The sequence below is a fragment of the Danio rerio genome, chromosome 25 (genome assembly GCF_052040795.2).
Source record: "Danio rerio strain M-AB ecotype USA chromosome 25, GRCz13ab, whole genome shotgun sequence".
Classification (NCBI taxonomy): Eukaryota; Metazoa; Chordata; class Actinopteri; order Cypriniformes; family Danionidae; genus Danio; species Danio rerio.
In genome coordinates, this window is record NC_141045.1 from 24,095,791 (window position 1) to 24,120,819 (window position 25,029).

Here is a 25,029-nt window from a genome sequence, read left to right on the forward strand (position 1 = left end):
AGATGCTTGTGAATCTGGCTTGTGGGAATTCCTTGTCCTATTTAAACCAAAACACATACCTACATTCATCTATAAATTAAGATTCTCATGACAATCCAAATTAGGGCTGCACAATATATCATTCAGCATCTATATTACAATGTGCACATCTGCAATTGTCACATCATAGGATCTGCAATGTCAAATTGGGATTATAATTAATCATAAAGCGCAGTTCATAACACTATACTCTAATAGTGTGAAACATTTATTTTTTTTATTTCAGACCTCTAACTGTGCACTTTCAAGCCAACTTAAATTATTTGGATTAAATAATCTTCAATGTTTGAGTGATATTTTGCATTTGAATATTGAATTTTTGTGCCTAAATGCTGTTAGACTCCAGCAAAAAAAAAAAAATTTAGGTCATTTTTATCTTTGCTCTTTTTTTTTCATCTGTACTTTATTTTGTTTAGGTTTGTATATTTTTGTGTAATTTTGTATTTTATGCAGGTTCACTTGCCTACAAAATCATTCAATGTTAAATCATGAATTAATAACTTATTTAAAAATAAACAAAACATATGTTAACATTTTCTATAGACTCCAGTTTTCGAGTTTAAAACATTTTTTTTTTTTTTAATAAAATCCTTTACTATTGTTTTATTTATTTTTTAAAGTTGACAGGAAGGGGTGCTAAATACTGTGACATTTTCAGTTTTACCATGGCTTCTGTCAGGGGCTCTCAACCTTTTTTACTTCGGGGCCCACCTCCTTCTCTGGAAATGCTTATTTTAAACCATTATTCATTATTAAAACATTTTTTTTGTTTATACTATTATTATGTTTTTTTCAACAGCATTTTATATAAAATATATATATATATATATATATATATATATATATATATATATATATATATATATATATATATATATATATATACAGTTGAATTCAGAATTTTTAGCCCCCCTGAATTATTAGCCCTCCTGTTTATTTTTACTCCAATTTCTATTTAACGGAGAGAAGATTTTTTTTAACCCATTTCTAAACATAATACTTTTAATAACTCATTTCTAATAACAGTTAGACACTAAATAATATATGACTAGATATTTTTCAAGATACTTCTATACAGCTTCAAGTGACATTTAAAGGCTTAACTAGGTTAATTAGGTTAACTAGGCAGGTTAGGGTAATTAGGCAAGTTATTGTATAACAATGGTTTTTTCTGTAGACTATCTAAAATAAATATAGCTTAAAGGGGCTAAAAATTTTGACCTTAAAATGGGATTTTTTAAAATATTAACAACTGTTTTTAGTCCAGCCAAAATAAACAAATAAGACTTTCTCCAGAAGAAAAAATATTATCAGGCATACTGTGAAAGTTTCCTTCTCTGTTAAACATTATTTAATAAATATTAAAAAAAAATAAAATAAAATCCAAAAGGGGGCTTATAATTCAGACTTCAACTGTATATATACAGTATATATACACACAACAACAAATTCTGTGAAAATCATATAGATATATTTTGTAACTTTACTCTTTATTAAATTTTTCTGCAGGTCAGTTAACTATGATAGTGGGCCAGGTGGGTTGTGGAAAATCCTCTCTGTTGCTTGCTGCACTAGGCGAGATGCAGAAGATCTCCGGCACAGTTATATGGAACAGGTAAGAATGCAGAAATTCTTTAAATGATTACTTTCAGTATGGAGCCTTGACCTTTGCATTTAACTTGTGGAGCATTTTACAGTACTGGAGACTAAAGGTCATGCTACAACTATAAAAATAACAACACTGAGAAACAGCACAGTTAATCAATTTTAGACGGATCAATTTTTCCCAGCTAAAAAAAATACAAGACAATCTAAAATCATCCAAGCTAAACATTTAAAGTGGCAGATGACAAACATGCATAACATGCTTAATAATCAAAGCTATAAATAAATTTGTGTGAACACTATTAAATTTATTTTTAATGTTCATAACCATGAACATGAACATAAACATTTAATTTTACATTTTTAATTTTAATAAGAAAAGGGTTCAATTATGTAACATTAAAACTAAAACTAAAAATTATGCTCTAATGACAGAAAAATATTAAATCTATGCCATTTTGTACGGTAGAAGAATACAATGTCTTCAAATGTTTTCTAGTCGAGCTGCTGCAAAAGTTCACATTTTGCAAGTGTCAACAAAATCTCTTCTTCTGCATCTAAAAAACTACTTAGTAAGTGTAGTTTGAGAACACTTTTAGTTAATTACTTTCATTCATTTTCCTTCGGCTTAGCTACTGTTTTTCAGGGGTCCCCACAGTGGAATGAACTGCCAACTATTCCAGCATATGTTTTACACAGTGGATGCCCATCCAGTAGCAACACACGCATAAATTCTCACATTCACACACTCATACACCACGGTTAATTTAGTTTATTCAATTCACTCATAGCGCACGTCTATAATCGAAGCACCCAGAAGAAAACTACACCAACATAGGGAGAACATGCACCCTCCACACAGAAATGCAAACTGACCCAGCTGGGACTCAAATCCATGACCTTCGTGCTCTGAGGTGACTGTGCTAACCACTGAGCCACTGTGCCACCAAAATGACTTTAACATAAATTAATTATATTTATTTGTTACCTCTGTTAAGGTGATTGAATGACATCATATGTCAATTCCTCTTCCTGTGTCTTATTTGGTTTCTTCTGAGGAAAATGTACAGCCAATCAGAATTCACCTCACTTTACTCACATCAGTCACATGACACAATTACAGCAAATATACTTTCACATGCATTGCACTGTAAAAAAATACAGGGTTCCACAAAATTCATTATTGTCCCAACGATTAAGTTAACTTCACATATATATTTATGTGGATTGAACATAAAAAAAATTCAAGAGTTCACACTTAGAAGTGTGACAACTTGTTAGCAGGTTTGGCATGCTGTCCCGGGAGAGAACCCTGAGCTCGGAGAAAGTTGAGCCCAGGGCTCCCGCCAGGTCCATAGAGCATGTGAGGGGAGTACGAAGTCAGGTGTTTCTCGAGAGCTCCCCTCGGCAAAAGAGGAAAAGAGGAGAAGGGGTGGATGGGGGTTTCTTCGGGAAAACGAAGATAAGGGAGTAGTTCTTAGCAAGGTTACTTATAGTGTGTTTGGATGAATCTGATTGGCTAGCTAATGAGTGTAGATGAGTGGCCAGCTGCAGTCAATCATATCACATGCTCCTCTCGAAATTAGTTTGTGAAACTTCATTTAAGTTGTCTTAATGAAATCTCAAGTATTGTGTTGTTTCAGCTCATTTTAAATAAGTAGTTTAAACGAGCAAAAACACAAGCATTTTTTTGAATGTATGCAATTTACCAGTGTGGTCACAGTAAAACAATCTCAGATCACCTCATAAATGTCTTAATTCAAAGGTCATTGACAGAAATGTCATATGTTACTTCATCCCATAATGCCTAAAATGTCAGAGGATTAAGGCTAACAAGGTGCTGTCAGCAATACAAAGCTGGTCCACACACCTGACTTTCTAGGGTTTAACAGAGGATGTGATGTTCATTCTACCATCATATCAAGGGCCCTTCATAAACTAGTCACCTGTTCTTTATCCTGCAGACTATTGGTGATTACAATGTTGATTTGAGGTTTGTGTTTTGATGTCAGCACACTCTTTTAAAAAATGCATCCTGGGTCAAGCACACTACAGAAGGGTGTTTGCTCGAGCACCAGTCCCCCATGGCAACGACCAGCCAAATCAAAGGGGTACTTAAGATAACAATGGGATTAGGCAGACAATGTGCATCCTCTTAAAATATTTTAGATTACAATCTAAAATTATAAACCTGTAAGAGTGCTGCATGAATTGGATAGAAAAGAAGCCTCATTAAAATAAGTGGGCTTTAAAGAATGAGTGGCAGTTTTTTTTGGCAACAACAGGAAATTATTATGCCTTTTGCTTGCTTTGTGTAAATTATAGTTTTGGTTTTGTGACTGAAAAAGCATTAATCTAAAAATAGCGTAACAAATTGGGAATTTTTTAAAAAGCTGCTATTGTCATCTGTGTTAACATCCAAAAATTAATCTGTGAAAACTATGATGTCACATGTTGTTGTTGCTAATGCTTTAATAGCAAAGTGTAGATTTTTTTCATATTACAACCGATACACACATTGCAAATTCAACATATACACTCACTGGCCACTTTATTAGGTACACCTTACTAGTATCAAATCGGACCCCCTTTTGCCTTCAGAACTCCATTAATCCTTTGTGGCATAGTTTCAACAAAGGACTGGAAATTTTCCTCAGACATTTTGGTCCATTTTGACATGATAGCATCACGCAGTGGCTTCAGATTTGTCGGCTGCGCATCCTTGATGCAAATTTTGAAAAAAAAAGGTGCTCTATTGGATTGAGATCTGGTGACTGTAGAGGCCATTTGAGTACTTTGAACTCATTGTCATGTTCAGGAAACCAGTCTGAGATGATTCACGCTTTATGACATGGCACCTTATCCTGCTGGATCAGAAGATAGGGTACACTGTGGTCATAAAGGGATGTACATGGTCAGCAGCAATACTCAGGTAGGCAGTGGCATGGACACAATGCTCAATTTATACTAATAGGCCCAAAGTATGCCTCAGTTTCCTGTTCTTAGCTTATAGGAGACGCACACGGTGTGGTCTTCTGCTGCTGTAGTCCATCCGCCTCAAGGTTCAACATGTTGTTGGTTCAGAGATGCTCTTCTGCATACCCTAGTTGTATCAAGTGGTTTTTTGAGTTACTGTTGCCTTCTATCAGCTCAAACCAGTTTAGCCATTCTCCTCTGACATCAGCAAGGCATTTTTCGTCCACAGAACTGGATATTTTCTCTTTTTCAGACCGTTCTCTGTAAACCCTAGAGAAGTTCGTGTTTGAAAATCCTAGTAGATCATCAGTTTATGAAACACTCAAACCAGCCCGTCTGGCACCAACAACCATGTGTGTCATGCTGTCATGTGATTGGCTGATTAGAAATGTGCGTTATTGAGCAGTTGGACAGGTGTAATTATTAAAGTGGCTGTGGGTGTACATCAGTTCAGAGTCACCGATTGCACATCGTTGGCTTTATAAGGTTTTTACATACATTGACACTTCCAGATATACATAAAGAAATAAATGCATAAGTAATAAACTGATCCATAAATTAAACAATCAAGTCTTTGCAAAAGCAAAACTTTATTTAATTAAATTATAAACATTGATCATCATATATGAATGAAAGTCCAAAATAGTTTGTTTGACATGTAAAAAGGAACCCCATTGGTTTGGATCTTCAAACATGCAGGCCTGACTCAAGAATGAGTTGTTCTTGTGCACTAAAAGACACCAAAATCAAATCAAACTTTAATGCTTTAAAAAAATCATCCTTTTAAGAGGATACTTTGAGCGTAGGATCAGGATTCTATCAAATTGGATTAAAACATCTCAGTGTATTGATAAAATATCAAAATTTCATTTTGAGGTTAAATAATGCTTTATTTCAAAGACATTTGCGATACCATATCCAAATATCCACATGGCTGAATACATGTGTCCAGTATGGCTATTGTAACTTGGCGAATCTAAATATATACTTGCTCTAAAAATGATCTACAAAGTCAGCGCATAATGTTTTCTGGTAATCTACTCTTTAAGTTAAATGCTGATCAAATGTTTATTCTTCCAGTATAAAAATGAGCTGGGTAAATGGGGGTTTTCTAATTGGAAAGGAAATGGTTTTTACGTGTGAATGTTCATGAACATGACCTTTTTTTGGCTGATGATCAGAGAGTATCAGCCACTGTGGGAAGAAAAGGTCTTTTATCTGAATCGTTCATCAGACAAATGACTCTCACAGCTTTTGATCTCAAGTTGTCATTCCCTAAACATCAAAAATAGCTGCGATAATACTGTATGTAATAGATAAGCTAAGTAGTCTTTGATCCCTGACAGCTATGGCCAGTAAACATTGGCTTTATTTTCCTGTGACATCTATTGTTGAAAACTAAAAATATATGAAGAGTTCAGATCCAAAAACCTCTTAGTGCTATATGAAGTTTTCCTCTAAAATTAGCATTTTTTTAAAATCAGGTTTTTGTGTGTGGGCAAAGAGCTTAGAATCACCAAGAGGTGACACTCAGTAGAACGTTCCATTGCAACAGCAGCGCATATTCCGCCATTTTGGAGTGAAAGTGATCGGCCATCTATTGGATCTTATTGCTGTCGTGATGGCAAGCAGCTGATTCGTTTAAAAAGTGCAATAAAGCTGAAATACAACCTGAAAGACGACAATACAACACTTACAATCAAAGACTGTTGATTATTAGCACTTTTAATAGTTAATTTTACAGTTTTGTTTAATACATTTTAACCATATTTGTTTTCTTGAAACTGTCACTTTTAGGTGAAATTAATAGTTTTAACAGTTTACGCACTGTCATAATACAAATGAATACTGGCACGTTAAATTTAATTAACATGACTTTAAAAAACTTGTTGATAACAGATTGACAGTACTTTTTGTTGCTGTATTATGTTATAATAGTATATAGTATTTTTTTCAGTGTTGTCTGTTAAAGACAGACTAATAAAGCTTTATGTAAAAAGTCACTTTGTCCAAAATGATTGAATTCTGACACAAAAATGTATAATTTTTTCATTCAAATGATGTCATTTGACACCATATACATATATATATTTTTGTTGTGGGGTATACTCCTTTTTGTATCACTCTAATTTGAGTAAAGCTAAAAAAATTAAATCGTAATCGAAGTTGTTTTGTTAACCTTACTTTCATGTTATAAGTGAAAGATACCAGATATAGTAAACATTTTGGAAATTGTTGGTTTTCATTGAGATATTGTTTAAAATGTTACTCATTTATACTGAGACCATACTTTATATATATATATATATATATATATATATATATATAATATTTTAACTCATATTTAACTCAATAATGTCATTCAGTTATTCGTGCTGCTGTTCTATTGGAATTTTCATTCCAAAATGGCCACCGCAAGACACAAGCGGCATTTAGTGGCTGTTTCCCAAACAACAACAGAGTGTCGCCTCTTGGTGATTCTATGCTATTTGGTGTAGGTTTCAGTAATTTTCCTTTTTTAGCAAATAATGTTATTTCCATTGGCTTTAAAGTGAAATAACTGAACATAAACCAAGGTTGAGAAAAATGCTCATTTCAGACACCACTTAGACATTTATGCATTTAAACTTTCAATAATATTATAAATTAATGTCAAAGATTGCGGGACTTTCAGGTAAATGCTTAAAATGACAACATTTAAGGTAATCTACAACACAATTTAGTAATAGCAGTATATGTAGCAGTAAATAAGCTAAATTCATTTAAATCTTTGTTCTCTTTTTAATCTGTAATCATTAACGATTAAGTCAATATTAGGTGTTATTGTTACCAGCGATGGGAATAACGGCGCTATAAATAAACGGCGTTACTAACGGCAATACTTTTTTTTTTCTTTAACTAGTAATTAAATAATTTATTCTTTCCTCCTTTTCCACGCCGTTATCGGTACTGACAATAAAACGCACGTTACTATAATTGCGAACACTGAAGTGGTTTTCATGCAAGCAGAAAAAAAAGAGTCTCTGCACCTCAAATCTTGTGAGTTGTAGTCTGTTTAATAAATACTTAAAGTTCTAAACCATCTATTGTGTTTTATTGTGCAACTATAGTAATGATAATATTTATAACAATATGTTGAATTTGATAGTTGTCCCTCATATTGTCCCACAACAACATTGAATAGTGTAGATTATTGTACAATGTTTTCTATTTATTTTAAAGTTATTTAACAAATTAGATTGTTTTAAAGTAACGCCATTGTTACTTTCCCTGGTAGTTAGTTACTTTTATAGTTATGTAACTCAGTCATTAACTATTTACTATTTACTATTTGTAAGTAACCAGTAACCATAACTAATTACTTTATTTTTTTCACACTGACTTTTACTTACACTGACTGTTAGTTACAACATAGGTGCAAATGTCTCCTTTTTAAAAATATAAAACTGATATAAACATCTAAAGCTTACAGTTGGTCACTTCGGCCTAAATCGATCAACGATTTTTTTCAGGTCACCTCGAACTACAGTTTCTCATTAAATCTTAACCACACAAATGCTCTTTAGTATCTGGCATGCCCTGTCCCCTTCAAGACCCTTCTCATTTGCTTTTCATTTGATGTCCCACCCTTTTTCCACATCTCGTGTTGAGATTATGTCAAACATGGAATAAAATGCATATTTCAAAGCTCTTCATGGCACCTTTAATAATGTCAGGCGTTTTATAATGGCATGTGTTGGCTAATCTCTCAGTAGGGTGTATAAAAATTACTCCTGGAGCTGTACACGTCATCTGCTCTCTGCACTTGTCCCTTAAGTGAATTTGTCATTAAATCAATTACTAAGCAAAGATAATGAAGGTGGAAATGTTCAAATAAAAGATGATTAAGGCCAAACTCTGCATTCTTAGCTTAACTATAATGCCAGCTTGGAAAAATAAGTGTTTCGCATGGATTTACTGTAGATGTCCCATAGTTTCTGTTTTGAAAGGTCACAGAATAAGAGCTACAACCACAGCTAACACCTTCAGGCAGAAGAAAAGCTCTTATTTATATTCCTGTTGACTTTTCAAGGACGATTTATTTAGTTTAGCCTTAGAGCTCATTTCAGTTCAAGCTGTGGCATTTCACAGATTTGTTTCGCACATCATTTTATCTTGCTTTTCAGAATCATTACAATATTCCGGCACACTGTTTGTCATGGATCTCTTAGAAACGTTAAATGCAATATTAATGACTGATTCTTGTTTACGATCATTGATAGTGTCTTTTTAAAATTGTGTTTTTTAGCACAGTTTTTCAGTCAGGATTTTAGTATTTACCCCTCATTTGTTAAACTATTAATTTTCTGTTTATTACTTTGCAGAATGCCCACCTTGGATGCTGAAGGAAATGAAAGGTTGGTTCTTTTGTCTTTCAAAGCTACAGAACACAACATTAGCGCATCTTGTTAATTATTGTGTACACATGGGGAGACTGAATGGATGTATCCTGTCATGCTGTGCAGCATTAAGCCTTTTCTCTGTGGTGGCTTGTTGGCGTTAATCCCATGGCTTTCTTCTTCTGCTCTTAAGTCACCATCAGCTTTATTATGGCTTTAGACATATACATTTTACTATTATTAAAATATACAATCTTTTTAATAAATGTGCTATTTTAGAGAGAAGGAGCTATGACATCACTTTCGATCGGCTGTTGGCATTACATTGGGTCTCTAGACAAAATGCCCATAAGGTATCCCCATAGGCTTTATAGATTATTGCAAATAATAAGCTCTGTGTTCAAACATAGTTCATTATATGTTGTCCATCAAGATAATCTTCTCAATATACTACATCTTGCATGACTTTTGTACCCTAAATACAAGCACTAAAAATGCTAACCTATATATAACCTTAGCTATAAATGAAGTAGCTCGTCTTCTACATCATCACCAACACTGTGATCCTGATAACTTGTTAAGTTTACTTTTTGGAAAAATGGTCGATGATAAGGATATACACTAACAATTTATTTTAATCAGAATACTATATACATGTGCACAGTGGCGGAAAAAAAGTATTGAACATGTCATCATTTTTATCAGAAATTTATTTTAAAGGTGGTGTTGACTCAAAATTTTCCCCAGATCAAAAGAAATCCATATATGCAAAGAAAATAAATCTAATTAGTTTACAAATATAGTTTTGTGTCATAAAATAAAATGACAAGGAAAAAGTATCAAGTTCAGCAGTAAAAGCCTTGACAGCAGCTGAAATCTCTCAGTAGGTTTTCAGCAAACCTCTCCCCTTCATCAGTGTAAATTAATATTCACTGCTTCAGTCCCAGCACCTACATTAGCAGGATGATGAAGATGAAACCAGAGTGGACATTTCGGATAATGAATCAAAACACATCTAAGGAAACTCAAATGCTTTCAAAGACAGAAAATCAAGCTATAGAATGGCCTAACCAATCACTGAGTCTACTAAGAAACCCAGAAATGTGAAAAGGGTCTATACTTCTTATGTCGCTTCCTTCACCAATTTCAATTCGCTTTTGAGTTTGTTTCTGTGGTGTATGTTGTTGCTAAGCAACAGTGCACTTGCTGCTATCTGGAAAGTTAAGATGTTTTTACTAACTTCCCCCATTACACATCAACTGAAGTTTATAATATGATATAATGGCCTCTTATGGCCCAAGCTGTTTTTACATGCATTTTTTTTTATTTCTCTTTGCTATTTGGCTTATTGGAACCTACTTAGAATAAAACTTAAGTATCATCCTTTGATATGATGTACATTTAGAGAAAAAAAGATGTCCATATATGTAGACTCATGGTCCGAATTTAAATAAAACACAATAAAGTCACCTTTTTGTAACAGAATAAAAAAAAACTCTTTATTTCTGCCTCGAACACAGCAGTTCTTTTCTTGACAGTTTTTTAATGCATCAACTCATACACACATTTTTTGAACATGTTTTGACTATCAGTAAAAACAAAATGTTTTGCCAATTTTGGACAGTTAAAAATAGTGTTTGGGACATTTCATATGCTGCAAAACAGTTGCAGGATGGCACTGTATGTTTGTAACAAAATATAAAACATAAGACAAGAACTAAAATGTGCTGTCCGGGTATGTGGCCACTAAGCCCTAGGAGGATAGTGAACCACCCTTTTAAGTAAATACTTGAAATGCATTTCACACAGCTGAATTTATATTTTTTAATATGTAGCTGAATTTAATATTCTATTAAGCTTTACAGTTCAATTGAAAACAGCTAATCCAGAATGTTAACAGTTGTGAAACCTTAGTAAAATACCTAAAAAGCTTGTTTCAAATAGATAATGATAATCTGTCACCTACAGTCGGACACAGGCAATTCTCGCTCACTGACAACCGTGTCGCACACAGAGCTGATGTGATGCATGTGAGTGCTAAAAGCTCCCGTGTCCCATTTCCTTGTGCGAAGTAACCGTGCCTAGAAACATAGACTGTAAAAGATATGGATGTAGTATCCGTGACTTCATCCATAGGTTTCTGAAGAACTCAAAAGAAGCTACAAGTAGGCGCAACAAACCTCGCCATTTTGTTCGCACATCATTGCACCGACCGAGGGTGACCGAATAAGGGCAAAGAGTTGGGAGCGTGAGCGGAGCTACATTTTGCTTAGACAGGATTTTCTTTAGGAGAGACACTTAATGCTCCTTTACCAGCAACTTGTTTGTGTTCTGATCACATGTGCTTGGTTGTGTACTATATCAACAAAGTGTTTTGACTTTTAAAAACACTATTGTAATACATTGAGCCACTAAGCATTGTTCTTATGACTGGAGGAAAACGCGAACTAACACTGTATGACAACAGTTCAGATGACTGTTATAGCCTACAGCTAATCAATCTGTCAGATTCTGGAGAGCATTACAGCTCTAAAGAAAATTATAAATGATAAATGATTTTAAATAAAACAAATACATTTATAAATATGGTATATATGTATATATGGCTAATCAGCTGGAATCAGCTGAGGTGAAGTGACGTCGACCAGTGAGACCAGTTGTCTCTCAAGTGGCCACACCCTTAATTATGCTGACTTAATATAACTTAATATAAACGAAACAGATGAGTTATAAAAAATTCACCCCCCTCACAGTTGTCATGAAGGTAATATTAGTTATCCGAACCAAAATCGTTCTCTGTACCAGGCTGTAAACACTTTTTTTTCTGCTGTAAAGTTGGCCATTTTAACAGTGGGGTCAAAAGAAATCTGCTCTTTTGTGGAGCCAGGACTAGCGAAATTTCTATGCACTGCAGTTTCATTTACTTCCGTATTTGCATCACGAGGGAGAGCGGGAGGTTAAAAAAGACAACTAGTGTGATTGTTTCTCTTTGCAACAGACTGAAAAAAAGTGGTATTTTTTACAGTATTTTCAAGAGCTCAAGATTTTTTGAAAGCAGCAGCGGCTACCACTTTCCCTTTAACCATTCTTTGAACAGATTATTAATGAGCCTAATATTAACCGTGTGCACGTGATTATACTTTCATTATCGCACATGGTTTTTTGGCTTTCTTCTGCTTAGATATTTTTGTTTATGTGGTGTAATTGATATCCTGTTCAAAAGCATTGCTTCAATAAGAGATTAACTCTCCATTTATCCATAGTTAACTGATCTAGGACCTTTAGCCTGGACAGAATGCTGTGTCTAGTTGTAGGTACTTTTTTAAAAATGTCACTTGTTATTAAAAACATTTTTGTTGAATAAAAAGTTATATTTTGTTTGTTTTCACCCATTATTTAAAATTTTTGTCAAGGAAAAAATATGTTTGGTGTGGCCAATGCGACACTATTAAACCACAACCCATTTGCTCATGCTCATTGAGCAAAGTCCTAACACAAAAAATTCAAACAAGTAATTTTAACATGCCTAAGTCAAAGTTATGCATATAAAATATATTTTCCCATCAACAAAAATGTGGCTAGTGAAAATGGTGAGTGGTTAGTAACATTGGAAAACTACTAGCCACAGTGGTTAGTGATCAAAAAAGTTAATACCAAGCCTACAGTACCTACTTCTGGGCTAAAAAAAAAAAAAGCATCTAGTCAGGTTGCTTGCTATTTTTAAGCTAGTTGTTTTCCATTGGAGAGAGAGAGAGAGAGTGAGAGAGAGAGAAGGAGAGAGAGAGAGAGAGAGAGCAGAAAACAAGGAGGGAGAAAAAAATATCTGGAAATGACACCAACAGGATTTATGTTGCTTGTACACTAGCCATTAAGTAAGGACTCCAGCATAGACAGCTGCAATTTTAATAGCTTTCTTATCTACTATAATGGGTAGACTCTGTTAAATACATAAGCTCTGTTGGGAAGGGCTCAGATATTAGCTCTTTGAAGGACTATTAAAAAGCATTTTACTGCAAAGTCGACAGTTGGTGCTGGTGATAAAATGTACTACCGTCCCCTTGATCATCAATAAAACAGCAAGCACTGTCACAATGTGTGAATGTGTGCGCGAGCTGCGTCTGTCCTGTTCTTGGCTGTTGAGCTGGAATGCAGCCAAGAATAGACATCTCTTATTACCACTGGTGGCAATCACTATGCCATACATTACAAAGCCAAGGTGTATTATTACAGACACTTACAGAGACCATTTCAAAAAGACATCTGCTTTTTCCTGCAATTCACTAAAATGAAAAAGGCATTTGAATACTTCATAAACACCATCATAAATAAATAAATAAAGTTAATTTCTTTGCTCCAATCATTCTTTGTATGTGACTGACAGTTTTTACAATAAAGTTTGACATCCAATCAAAATCCATTGTCATTACTCAAAAGGAGGATGTTAATAATGGAATACTAACAACATACTACATCAGGGGAAAAAACCCGATTCATTGGATAAATAAGTAAGAAAGTTGATTTATATAATAATTTATTTGGGCTAAATGAAAGCAAATTAAATTCATTAATGTTCCACTTAATTATTTTATTTAAATTCAGCCTATATTAATTGTTTGCAACTACTTGCCTTAACAAAACTTAGTAAATCCAATGAATCATTGTTTAAATTTACTAAATACACAGAAAATCTTAAGGCAAGGCAAGTTTATTTATATAGCACATTTCATACACAATGGTAATTCAAAGTGCTTCACATAAACAAGAATAAAAGAAACAAGAAAATAAAAAAGACAAAGAATTAAAAATGATTAAAAATAGATCAAAAACAGATTAAAATGTGTTAAAATGGGTTTTAAAAGAATGAAAAAGAAAAGAAAGACATAGAAGTGTGATCTGTCAGAAGTAGCAAAGTGCTCATTCAGAAAACAGATGTGTTTTCAGTCTTGATTTGAATGCGTCTAATGTTGGAGCACATCTGATCATTTCTGGAAGCTGAATCCCACAGTGAGGGGTGTAGTTGCTGAAAGCGGATTCACCCTGCTTTGACTGAACTCTTTCTAATTTACTCAGAGAGTGATCTGTTGGGTTTGTATGCAGTGAGCATATCTTTAATGTATTGAGGTCCAAGGCCATTTAGGTATTTAAAGACTGCTAATAATACTTAAAAATATATACTGAATGTAACTGGGAGCCAGTATGGAGACCTGAGAACAGGGGTGGTGTGCTCGGATTTTCTGGTTTTGGTCAGAATCCTGGATTGAACGTTCTGAATGAACTGTCTGACTGGCTTTTTGGGAAGGGCGGTGAGGAGGCCGTTACAGTAATCCAACCTGCTGGTGATAAAAGCATGAACAAGTTTCTCTATGTCCTCACTGGAAACAGCAAAGCATCTAATTCTAGCAATGTTTTTGAAATAATTGTATACCGATTTATTTACTGCTTTGACATGACTATTGAAATTTAGATCTGACTCCAGAGTCACACCAAGATTCTTGACCTTATTTTTTGTTCTTTGACTTTTAGAGGCAAGGGACGCATTCACCTTGAGAGCCTCATCTCTGTTCCCAAATGCAATGACTGTTTTCTCTTTGTTTAACTGAAAACTTTTTGGCATATCCAACTGTTATTTCATCAATGCATTGGCAGAGGGTGTCAATGGGCTATATAGGCAGTATGTATAAGTAGGAAACTATTATTTCAGTTACTTGTCACTATTAATGTTTTTTTTTTTATATATGACCTCATATATTAATTTATGTGTGGTGAGAGGTGTTCCCTTAGTCAGCATTAGACCGAATACATTAAGAAAAGCGATTAATTACTTTACTTTAAAAAAAAATTTAGAAAACACATTGCCTTAAATTAAAGATTTAAAAACAAAAAGTGAGTAAACCTATTCTAACTTGGAACCATTAAGTTGACTTGACGTAATTTTTATAATTATGCTCAGGTCATTTACTTAATCATTTTTAAGGCAATGGGTTTACTCAATTAAAGTCAACATATCGATTTTTACAGTGTAGAAACTGTTGATTTATTGTTGAAAATAATGTTGAAAAAAATGTTAAATATCAAATGTTGCTAAAAGGTTTAACAAAATACTTAAAGAAATGCGGCAATTTAAACTAATGCTAATTGTGCTGATTGAAACTGCTAATTGTGCCAATTAAAACTAACTGAAACTGCATTGCAATATTAACTTTGATCCATATGAAAAGTCTACAAATGTGTTTACATTGTAAAAGACATGAAAATAAAATCAGTCAAAATGGTTAGCCCTTTTGTGAATTTTTTTTATTTTTCAAATGTTCCCCAAATAATGTTTAACAGAGCAAGAATTTTTTCACAGTATTTCCTATTATAATTTTTCTTCTGTAAAAAGTCTTATTTCTTTTATTTATTTATTTATTTTATTATTTTAAGGTCAATATTATTAGCCCCCTTGAGCAAATTTTTTATTTATTTATTTATTTTTTGGGATTGTCTACAGAACAAACCATCTTTATACAATGTTTTGCCTAATTACCATAACTTGTAATTAACCTAATGTATTCCTAGACCTATATATTCCAAACATAGCTGACTTTTCACACATGTTATCCTACAAACCTTATTACTTCTAATTAATGCAACTCTCAATACGTCTAATGAATACTATAAAGTCTGATCTTGAATTGTGATGAAAGTCCAAATGCTCAATAGAAATATAGTTTTTTTTCTAACTGTCGACATCATTATGTAAAGTTTCTCTGGGTCAGCTTCACTGCATTGCGATTCATCTATACATGATTACACAGCACTTCTCCAGCCTCCTATTACATGGCATCAGCACCACTGCTTCAGTTCTAATGTAAAGCACAGTGGTGCTGAAAAAGAAATGTTCCGCAGAGGTCATTGTGATAAGCTTGGGAGTGCTTGGTTGTTTATTTATTATTATTTTTTTTTTCATGAAGCTTTAGGGAAACCTGAAAGTAATATTTATGAATTTTGTGTTTTCAGCCCCCCAGATGCAGCTGCAGAAGGGGATATCAGGTGTGTACACCTAAAACACACATACAAACACAAATATTTTTGTAATGTGATTTTTTTTTATCAATACTAAAGGGAAATTTATATATATATTTTTTCTGTAAGCATTTTTTTAAAAGGAAGTATTAAGTATCAAGAGTTTATTCTTATCATAGGAAACAGATCCCGTTTGCTGAAGCACTTTTGTTTTTATTTTGAAGCCAGTTTACAAAAATGTATTCTGTCATTATTTATTCAACCTCATTGAATAAATGTATAATATACAAATGTATGATTAAATTAAATGGGCAAAAGCATATCAATAATATCTATTGTTTTTTTTCCATTACTAAAATAAAAAACAAAATAAAAACAAAAACAAAAAAAAATTCAACAACAATACATTTTATGATTACATTAAATCTCTAAACGTACACCATGTTGAGCCTTGAGGCAGATGTGCTACAGCAGCAGAAGACCACACCGGGTGCCAATCATTTTAGCTAAGAACAGGAGACTGAGGCTATAATTTGCACAGGCTCAGCAAAATTGGACAATAAAAGATTGGAAAATTGTTGCCTGGTCTGAAGAGTCTCGATTTCTGCTACGACATTCGGACGGTAGGGTCAGAATTTGGCATCAACAACATGAAAGCATGGATCCATCTTGCCTGGTATCAACGGTTCAGGCTGCTGCTGGTGGTGTAATGGTGTGGGGATATTTTCTTGTAACACTTTGGGTCCATTAGTACCAATTGAGCATCATGTCAACGCCACAGCCTACCTGATTATTGCTGCTGACCATGTCCATCTCTTTATGACCACAGTTTACCCAACTTCTGATGACAACTTCCAGCGGGATAGCATGCCATGTCGTAAAGCATGTATTATCTCAGACTGGTTTCTTGAACATGACAATGAGTTTGCTGTACTCAAATGGCCTCCACAGTCACTAGAGCTCAATCCAATAGACCACCTTTGGCATGTGGTGGAACAAGAGATTCGCATCATGGATGTGCAGCCGACAAATCTGCAGCAACTGTGTGATGCTATCATGTCAATATGGACCTAAATCTATGAGGAACATTTACAATACCTTGTTGAATCTATGCCACAGAAGATTAGGCAGTTCTGAAGGCAAAAGGGAGTCCAACTCGATACTAGTAAGGTGTACCTAATAAAGTGGCTGGTTGATGTATTTACTAACATGAAAAACAATGATCAATGCTAGTACACCATCTGAGTTAACATGACCTAACAATGAACGACTGTATTTTCGCTAATGAATAAATATTAACTAACATTAAACCTTTTACTAATAATAGTTCCATTTTATAAAATGTTACTAAGTTTCTTTGTTCTGTTAAATACAAATTAAGATATTGTTAAAAGTGCTGATTGCTATAACCTATTGACTGCAATAGTCATTTTGGGGCAACCAACATTCTTCAAAATATCTGCATTTGTGTTCAACAGAAGCCAAAAAGATTTGTAAAGGTTTAACACCACATGAGGTTGAGTACACTAAAAAAAGCGATTCTTCTGCTTGTTCAAACTGCTTATATAAAATGAGCTGAAACAACACAATTATTGAGATTTATTTGGGGACAACTTAATTTTATGATTAATTGACTTAAATTTTACTTAATTAATATTTGTCTGGACAGATTGAATAAATTGTGTGGAAAGCTTCATTTTTACACTGTAAATGATGAGGTCATTTGAATTTTTAGGTGAACAATCCCTTTCATAGTAGTTGAGCATAATCGTTTGGGCTTTAATATTATAGTAGTGTGCAAGGAATATATAAAATATCTATCTTTATTTTTGTCATCATTGTTTTTGTGTACAGCTTCTTCAAATTATAACTCTTAGTTTAGATCAGATTAAAATAAAAAGCTTGAACAAGCCTTTCTTTTATATTTAAGAGCAACATTGGTGTTGTGAAGGAGGTCACTGATGTTATGGCAACCCCTCTGACAGGAAAAGAGGCGCTGTGGCATACGCTTCCCAGAAGCCCTGGCTCCTAAACACAACACTAGCGGAGAACATCACCTTCGAGATGCCTTTAATAAAGCAAAGGTAAATGACCTGCATTTACTTTAACAGCAAGGATTTTTTTCACAGTATTTACTAGAATATTGTTTCTTCTGGAGAAAATCTTATTTGTTTTATTTCAGCTATAATATAAGCAGTTTTAAACCCATTTTAGTCAAGTTATTAGCCCCCTTAACCCTTGTTTGCTGCTGTGGATGTTTTTATCCACTCTGGGGTGATTTTGAGTCTTAATTTGACCACATGATTTAACCATGATATTTGGTGACAAATCTTTTGACATATTTTGGGAGAATGCTTAGAATATTTTTAAAACTCACCAATACACCCTCGACAAATTTACTATTATTTTATTATGTTGATGGCTGTTTTTGCCCCAATGACTTCCATTATAATGACATTTTTCTGATTGCAAAGCCATGACACCGAACAATGATGCATTCTTTATTTGTTGCTGGTTTTCCTTGTTAGGAAGTGGTAAAAGTTGTGATTCTTACTGTTGATTATCAGTTGCAATGCAATAAAAGTTGAGTTTCTGGCTTAAAATGATATGGTTATATGGAGTGTGTGTGTGTGTGCATGTGTGTGAGAGAGACGTTTGTGCACTATAGACATCTAAACATAGACAGACTTTTTAGACTTTACCGATAGACTTACCGTAGACTTTTTGATCCAATAAATTTTGTTAACATACTTTTTTTTGTCCTACGTACTATCCATAACACAAAATTTGGGCTGTCAGGCAAAATTTGGGTTGTCAGTGAAAATCTAATAGACATCTAAGAATAGGCCAAAACTAGACGAGTCGTCAAATAAACAGAAATGATTGATGACACATATAAAGTCTGTCTAATCTGTCTATGTGATGACTAGTCTAGTTTTGTCTAGTTTTAGACTAGTTTTAGACTAGCCCAAATTTTGTGTTTAATGGATATGTAATAGGTATCTTAATGTAGACAGCTTGGCTAAAACAAGGCTATGGACAGGCTATAGATTTCGTCAAATAGACAGATTAGACAGACTTTATGTGTCGTCATTCATTTCTGTTTATTTGACGACTCGTCTAGTTTTGGCCTATTCTTGGACGTTTATTAGATTTTCACTGACAGCCCAAATTTAGTCTGACAGCCCAAATTTTGTGTTTAATAGACATGTAATAGACATCTAAACGTAGAAAGCTTGACCAAGTTGGTCATTGCAGTCATTCATTTGTGTTTATTTGATGACTCGTCATCAATTCTGTTCACAATTTTTATAGACAATTTCAAGGCGCAGCCTTGGGCTGGAGGGGTTCCGGTTCGGGGACCACAAGATTTCATCTCTGTTATTCACAGACAATGTTGTTCTGTTGGCTTCATTGAGCATGAACCTTCAGCATGCACTGGGGCGGTTTGCTGCCGAGTGTGACGCGGCTGGGATGACAATGAGCACTTCCAAGTCCGAGGCCATGTTGCTCCACCGGAAAAAGGTGGTTTGTCATCTCCAAGTTGGAGAAAAGTCCTTACCCCAGGTGGAGGAGTTTAAGTATCTCCGGGTTTTGTTCACGGTTGAGGGAAGGATAGAACATGAGATCGACAGGTGGATTGGTGCAACATCAGCAGTAATGCAGTCGACGTACCGGTCCGTTGTGGTAAAGAAGGAACTAAGCCGAAAGTCAAAGCTTTTGATTTACCGGTCAATCTATGTTCTACCTCTCACCAATGTTCATGAGCTTTGGGTCATGACCGAAAGGACAAGATCTCGGATACAAGCGGCAAAAATGAGTTTCCTTCGAACGGTAGCAGGGTGCACTCTTATGGATAGGGTGAGGAGCTCTGAAACTAGGTAGGAGCTCGGTGTAGAGTCGCTGCTCCTCCACATCGAGAGAAGTCAGCTGAGGTGGCTCGGACATCTGTTTCGGATGCCTCCTGGATGCCTACCTAGGGAGGTGTTCCAGGCATGTTCCATCGGGAGGAGACCTCAGGGAAGACCCAGGACATGCTGGAGGGACTATGTCTCTCGGCTGGCCTGGGAACGCCTCGGGATCCCCCCGGAGGAGCTGGAGGAAGTTTCTGGGGAGAGGGAAGTCTGGGGTTCTTTCCTAAGACTGCTGCCCCGGCAACCCGGCCTCGGAAAAGTGGCCGAAAATGAATGAATGAATGATAGATGACTTGTCTATTTGTCTAGTTTTGGCCTATTCTTAGATATCTATTAGATTTTCACTAACAGTCCAAATTTTGCTTGACAGACCAAATTTTGTGTTTAATAGACGTCTAAATGTAGACATCTTGGCTAAAACGAGGCTAAGCTTGGGCTGTCAGTGAAAATCTAATAGTAATAATAATTTTGCACAGGCCTTTCTAAAGGTTTAATTTTGCCTAATGATGATTAACAGTAAAAATGAAAAATTTTACCTTTTTCTAAGAAGGAAAAACACCAACAATCAAGAATGCGTGATTATTTGGTTTCATGGCTTTGCAGTCAATAAATGTCAAGTAAAGTCAATGTTTCTTTAAAGCACTTTTTAAAAACAAGTAAAAATGGGTTTTAGGGCTAGATTTAAAAACAGAAAGGGTTGTGGCCTGCCTAACATGGAGAGGCAAACTATTCCAAAGTTTGGGGGCCACCACTGCAAAGTCACGGTCACTCCTACTTATTAAACTTGTGCGTGGAACAGCCAAAAGTACCTAATCAGCACATCTAAGTGTCCTTGATGGAGTGTACAATTCAATTAATGAAGACAAATACCCTGGTGCTAGTCCATTTAGGCATTTAAACACCAAAACTAGAATTGTAAAATGTATCTTAAAACTGCAAGGGAAGACAATGAAGAGAAGCCAGTATAGGTGTAATGTGCTCCTATTTGCGTGTCCCTGTCAGCAAACGAGCAACAGCATTCTGCACCATCTGTAGACAAGTAAGGGAGGCATGGCTAATTTCCACATAGAGGGCATTACAGTAATCTAGTTGAGTCGAAATAAAAATATGTATAACCCTTTCAAAGTCGCTAAAAGAAAGAAATTATTTTGAATAATTTAGATAATTTCCTCAACTGGAAAAAATAGCTTTAATTACTGAATTAATCTGTTAATTCAGTTTGAAGTCACTAACCATAATAACACCCAAGTTTTTTACACTAGATTTTACAAAATGTTTTAACACCCTAAAATTAAAACCAAATGTTTTAATGGAAGTCAATGGGGCAAAAACAGCCACCAACATAATGAAAGGGTAGTCAATTTGAACAGTACACAAGGGTTAAGCAATATTTTTTTCCTGATTGTCTACAGAACAAACTACTGTTATACAATAACTTGATACTAGTATCTTGAATATATTTAGTAAATTATGCACTGTCAAAATTCCAAAGATAAAATAAATCAGTTATTATAAATGAGTTATTAAAACTATTATGTTTAGAAATGAGTTAAAACAAATATTCTCTCAGTTAAACAAAAAATTGGGAAAAAAAAAAAAAATCAGTAGGGCTTTCAACTGTAGACGTGTTTATCAGTTGATTGCTCACTTCATAGAGAGAGGATACTAGATTTGTTGCCAACACATTTATTTAAGAAAGATGACACCATATGGCGTCTAGGTACAGCATTTATGTCTAATGGGCCCGCTGAACACATTAACCTCTGTCAAACACTCAGTTGCTGTAGTGATGTACAAAAGTCAAGTGTTTACCTTCGTTATTTGTGTCCATTCGTCAATATAAAAGCGTTCTTTCTCCCAGTGTGACATTCGATCATTATCGCCTCTTTAAATTTCAGCAGCAGTCATTAGACTGATGTGGTCTTCGGTAAGTGTCTCTCTGTGAGCTGATGAGTCTTGTAATCTCTCTTGTATATTCAAATTCCCTGGAGCCTCCACAGCTGGCAAGTGTCAACAGTGTCTCTACTGAAAATACATGAATTTAGGACACATTTTACACTAGAGATGTGCTTCTCAGGAATAAGGCCAATATGATACGCAACTCAATGCATAGCCAATAATACAATACATAAAAATCAACACAAGCTCATTCTGAAAACGCAGTACCACAGACGTTTCTGGAGACCGCGAATTATGTAGCTGGAGGTACGTATGGCTGCATTTCATTTTTTTAATTGAACGATACGGGGCGGTATCACGCCGTTCATTTGACCGCTTACCCCCGTGTGAAGGGCTGCAACCAGTTTGTCTGGCTAGCTCGTTGTGTATGTTGGCGAACTTGAGATGCAGAAAGCAGTTGACCATAATGACGATGACCGGGTTCGATTCCGGGGAAGATCGGTTTCAGAAATCAGGTAAGACAAAAACAGATTCCAAAAAATAGTGAACAACAGGGTGAGGATGTGGTAAAATTCGAAAACGTGGTAAAAGTCTTTTTGGGGAAGTAAGTGGGTATGCGGGTCAATCTGTAAAATTGGTTGGGTTTAGAGAAGGAGGAGGGTGGGTCAGTCGATTGGCCGGTCGCCCAGCAAACTATTCAGTCATTCAGTCGGTCGACAGCGGCCTCTGGTGAGTTTACACGGGAACAGCACGGACGCGAGCTGCACTAGCGAGAGACATTTGAGAATCGAAAAAGCACACATAGAGGCCTCTCGCGGATTCTTGAAAACAAAAACTGCAAAAAAATGGACCTCCCGGGACGTATTTTGTAGCCTCCAGAAACGTCCACGGGACTACGTTTTTAGATCGAGCCTGGGTTGATAAAAAAAAATATATATATATATATATATATATATATATATATATATATATATATATATATATATATACCCCATCACGATGCAGTGCAATTTGAGCTTAATCCGGTTCCATTCAACACGATGCAATAGAAAGATGCTATAGAAAAAATATAAATCTTCAGATTAAGCTCAGTTCCTTTATAATACTAATAGAAAAGCTGTGAAATTACTTGCTGCCTCTCTCACATAGCATAGACTACTATTATAGCTTTGCAGATTTTCTGTTTGGTTTTCCTATAGTTTTCTGATAGCATTCAATAGTTCCAACTTAGCTGATTGATAATAGAGCTTGTTTGGCACACTGTCCCGGGAGAGAGCCCTGAGCTTATAAGATTTAGGGGCTTTTGAGCTCAGGCAGATCTCGATGAACTCCCCCGACTTGTCTCTGGCTAGGGATGGCTAAAGACTGATATACAGCTTACTAAGAGCTTGACTATGATGCCAATTTGGAATGTTTATTTTTCTTGAGTCATGTGTTTTTGAACTGTGGAATGAAACCGGGGAGCCCGAGGTAAACCCACGCAAGCATGGGGAAAAACAAGGAAACTACCTACTGAACCTACTAGTTCAGTAGGGACTTTAACTAGTAACATTCTTGTTGTGAGTCAACAATGCTAATCACTGGGCTGCTGTGTTGCCCACTCTAAAAAAGGGAGGGGGAGTAGGGGTGGGAGGAAGGATTCTTCAAGACGAAGATATTTGAGGTATGAAACTCTGGTTATTTACAGTGAGTTAGGAGTCGTGTGATTCTTGAATCATGTGGAAAACGTGTGTGTGTGTGTGTGTGTGTGTGTGTGTGTGTGTGTGTGTGTGTGTGTGTGTGTGTGTGTGTGTGTGTGTGTGTGTGTGTGTGTGTGTGTGTGTGTGTGTGTGTGTGTGTTTGAGGGGTGTATAATTAGTCAGTGTAATAAGTCCTGAACAGCTTCAGCTGTGTGTGTTTGCAATCATGGTGGATCTGGACCAGGTGTCTGAGCGAAGTGCATGATGGCATTTATGGTTCATTAAAGTGCCAAATTTGTAGTTCTTCAGCGACTGCACTGGCTGGATCGCTGGTGATTGTGACACTTATGGGGTACATATCAGTAATGAGCCGAAGTTGAAAATTTTGATGGGTTTGTGAATGTAATTTTAATACCATTCGAAGTAGTTTGTGTCTTAAAGGTGCAGTATGTACATCTCGTCACTAGAGGGCACATATTCAAAACAAACAAAAAAAGTGTAGTTTGATCATGCACTAAGCGAGTGTGGAATCATGGGAGTTGTCATCTTCATTACATCCTACAGAAGTCATGCAAAAATCATGTTCATAGATAAGCTAAAGTGCACTTATTATCATGGTAGTATGAAGCAGAGTAATGTGAAAAGCTATCGAAGCGAAATGAAACCGCTGAAGCAATTGCTAATAAAAGCAGCGGAGCTTCTAATTAGCCACAGTTGACCACTTCTAGTTCTTTCAGTCATGATCACATGGGGAAAGAAGCAGTGCTGTTTTATTAACCTAAATATCTTTTAAGGTACAGTTATAATGCTGCTCTGTGCAGTCGAATAAATCACACAACATATTAAAGCGTCTTTTTTAGCATATTTAGCATGTGTGACGTCATTAGCATGGTGACACAGTATGTGACTCTAGTTTAAATCTTCAAAACAATTGAGATAATGTAAGTATTTAAGTCAGCAAAACACCAATGTTCTGGTAGGTTTTGCATATTGCATATTGTGCCTTTAATTAGCTATTATATCACTAACAGAGTCCATGCAGAGAATCGGTCATTCATTATTAACCACCAAATCTATTTCTACATGAATATTTTAAAAAGTAATAAAGATAGATTGCCACATAGTGTTACATTTCTATCCAACTGTGCTTCAGTCACGTATCTGTTGTTGTTTCCAGGTACAGAGCAGTAATTGAAGCATGTTCTCTCCAGCCGGACATTGACATCCTGCCTCAGGGGGACCAGACGATAATCGGAGAGCGGGTCAGTGTGCCGCCCATGCGACTTTAGTGACGCATTTAATTTCCAGCCATCTGGAATGCTTTTAGTACTAAACATAGTAGAGTTTCACTTATGAACATCCATAATGAATTCCACTAACAAACACACATTTAGTGTGGAACATCCTCGTGTTTTAGTATCCAAGCAGCTGTTTAAAGGACACCCTGTCTTTTGTTTACTCTTGTTCAGTCAGGTTTTTATTTCAGGTCACATTTAAGGTTGTAAATGGCCTAAAAGCTGCCTTCCACCTCAT

At 35.3% G+C, this 25,029-nt stretch overlaps 1 protein-coding gene across 5 annotated transcripts in view; it reads left to right on the forward strand.

Moving 5' to 3' along the window:
- abcc8 (ATP binding cassette subfamily C member 8) overlaps positions 1 to 25,029 on the forward strand; it is a 131,278-nt gene that overhangs the window by 57,641 nt on the left and 48,608 nt on the right. For 4 of the 5 annotated variants that reach the window (XM_087310752.1, XM_087310751.1, NM_001172647.2 and 1 more), the window contains 5 exon segments: positions 1,549 to 1,654; positions 8,985 to 9,017; positions 15,999 to 16,031; positions 17,990 to 18,088; positions 24,674 to 24,758. In XM_087310752.1, coding sequence (XP_087166878.1) covers positions 1,549 to 1,654; positions 8,985 to 9,017; positions 15,999 to 16,031; positions 17,990 to 18,088; positions 24,674 to 24,758 — 356 coding nt within the window. 5 annotated transcript variants of the gene reach the window in all.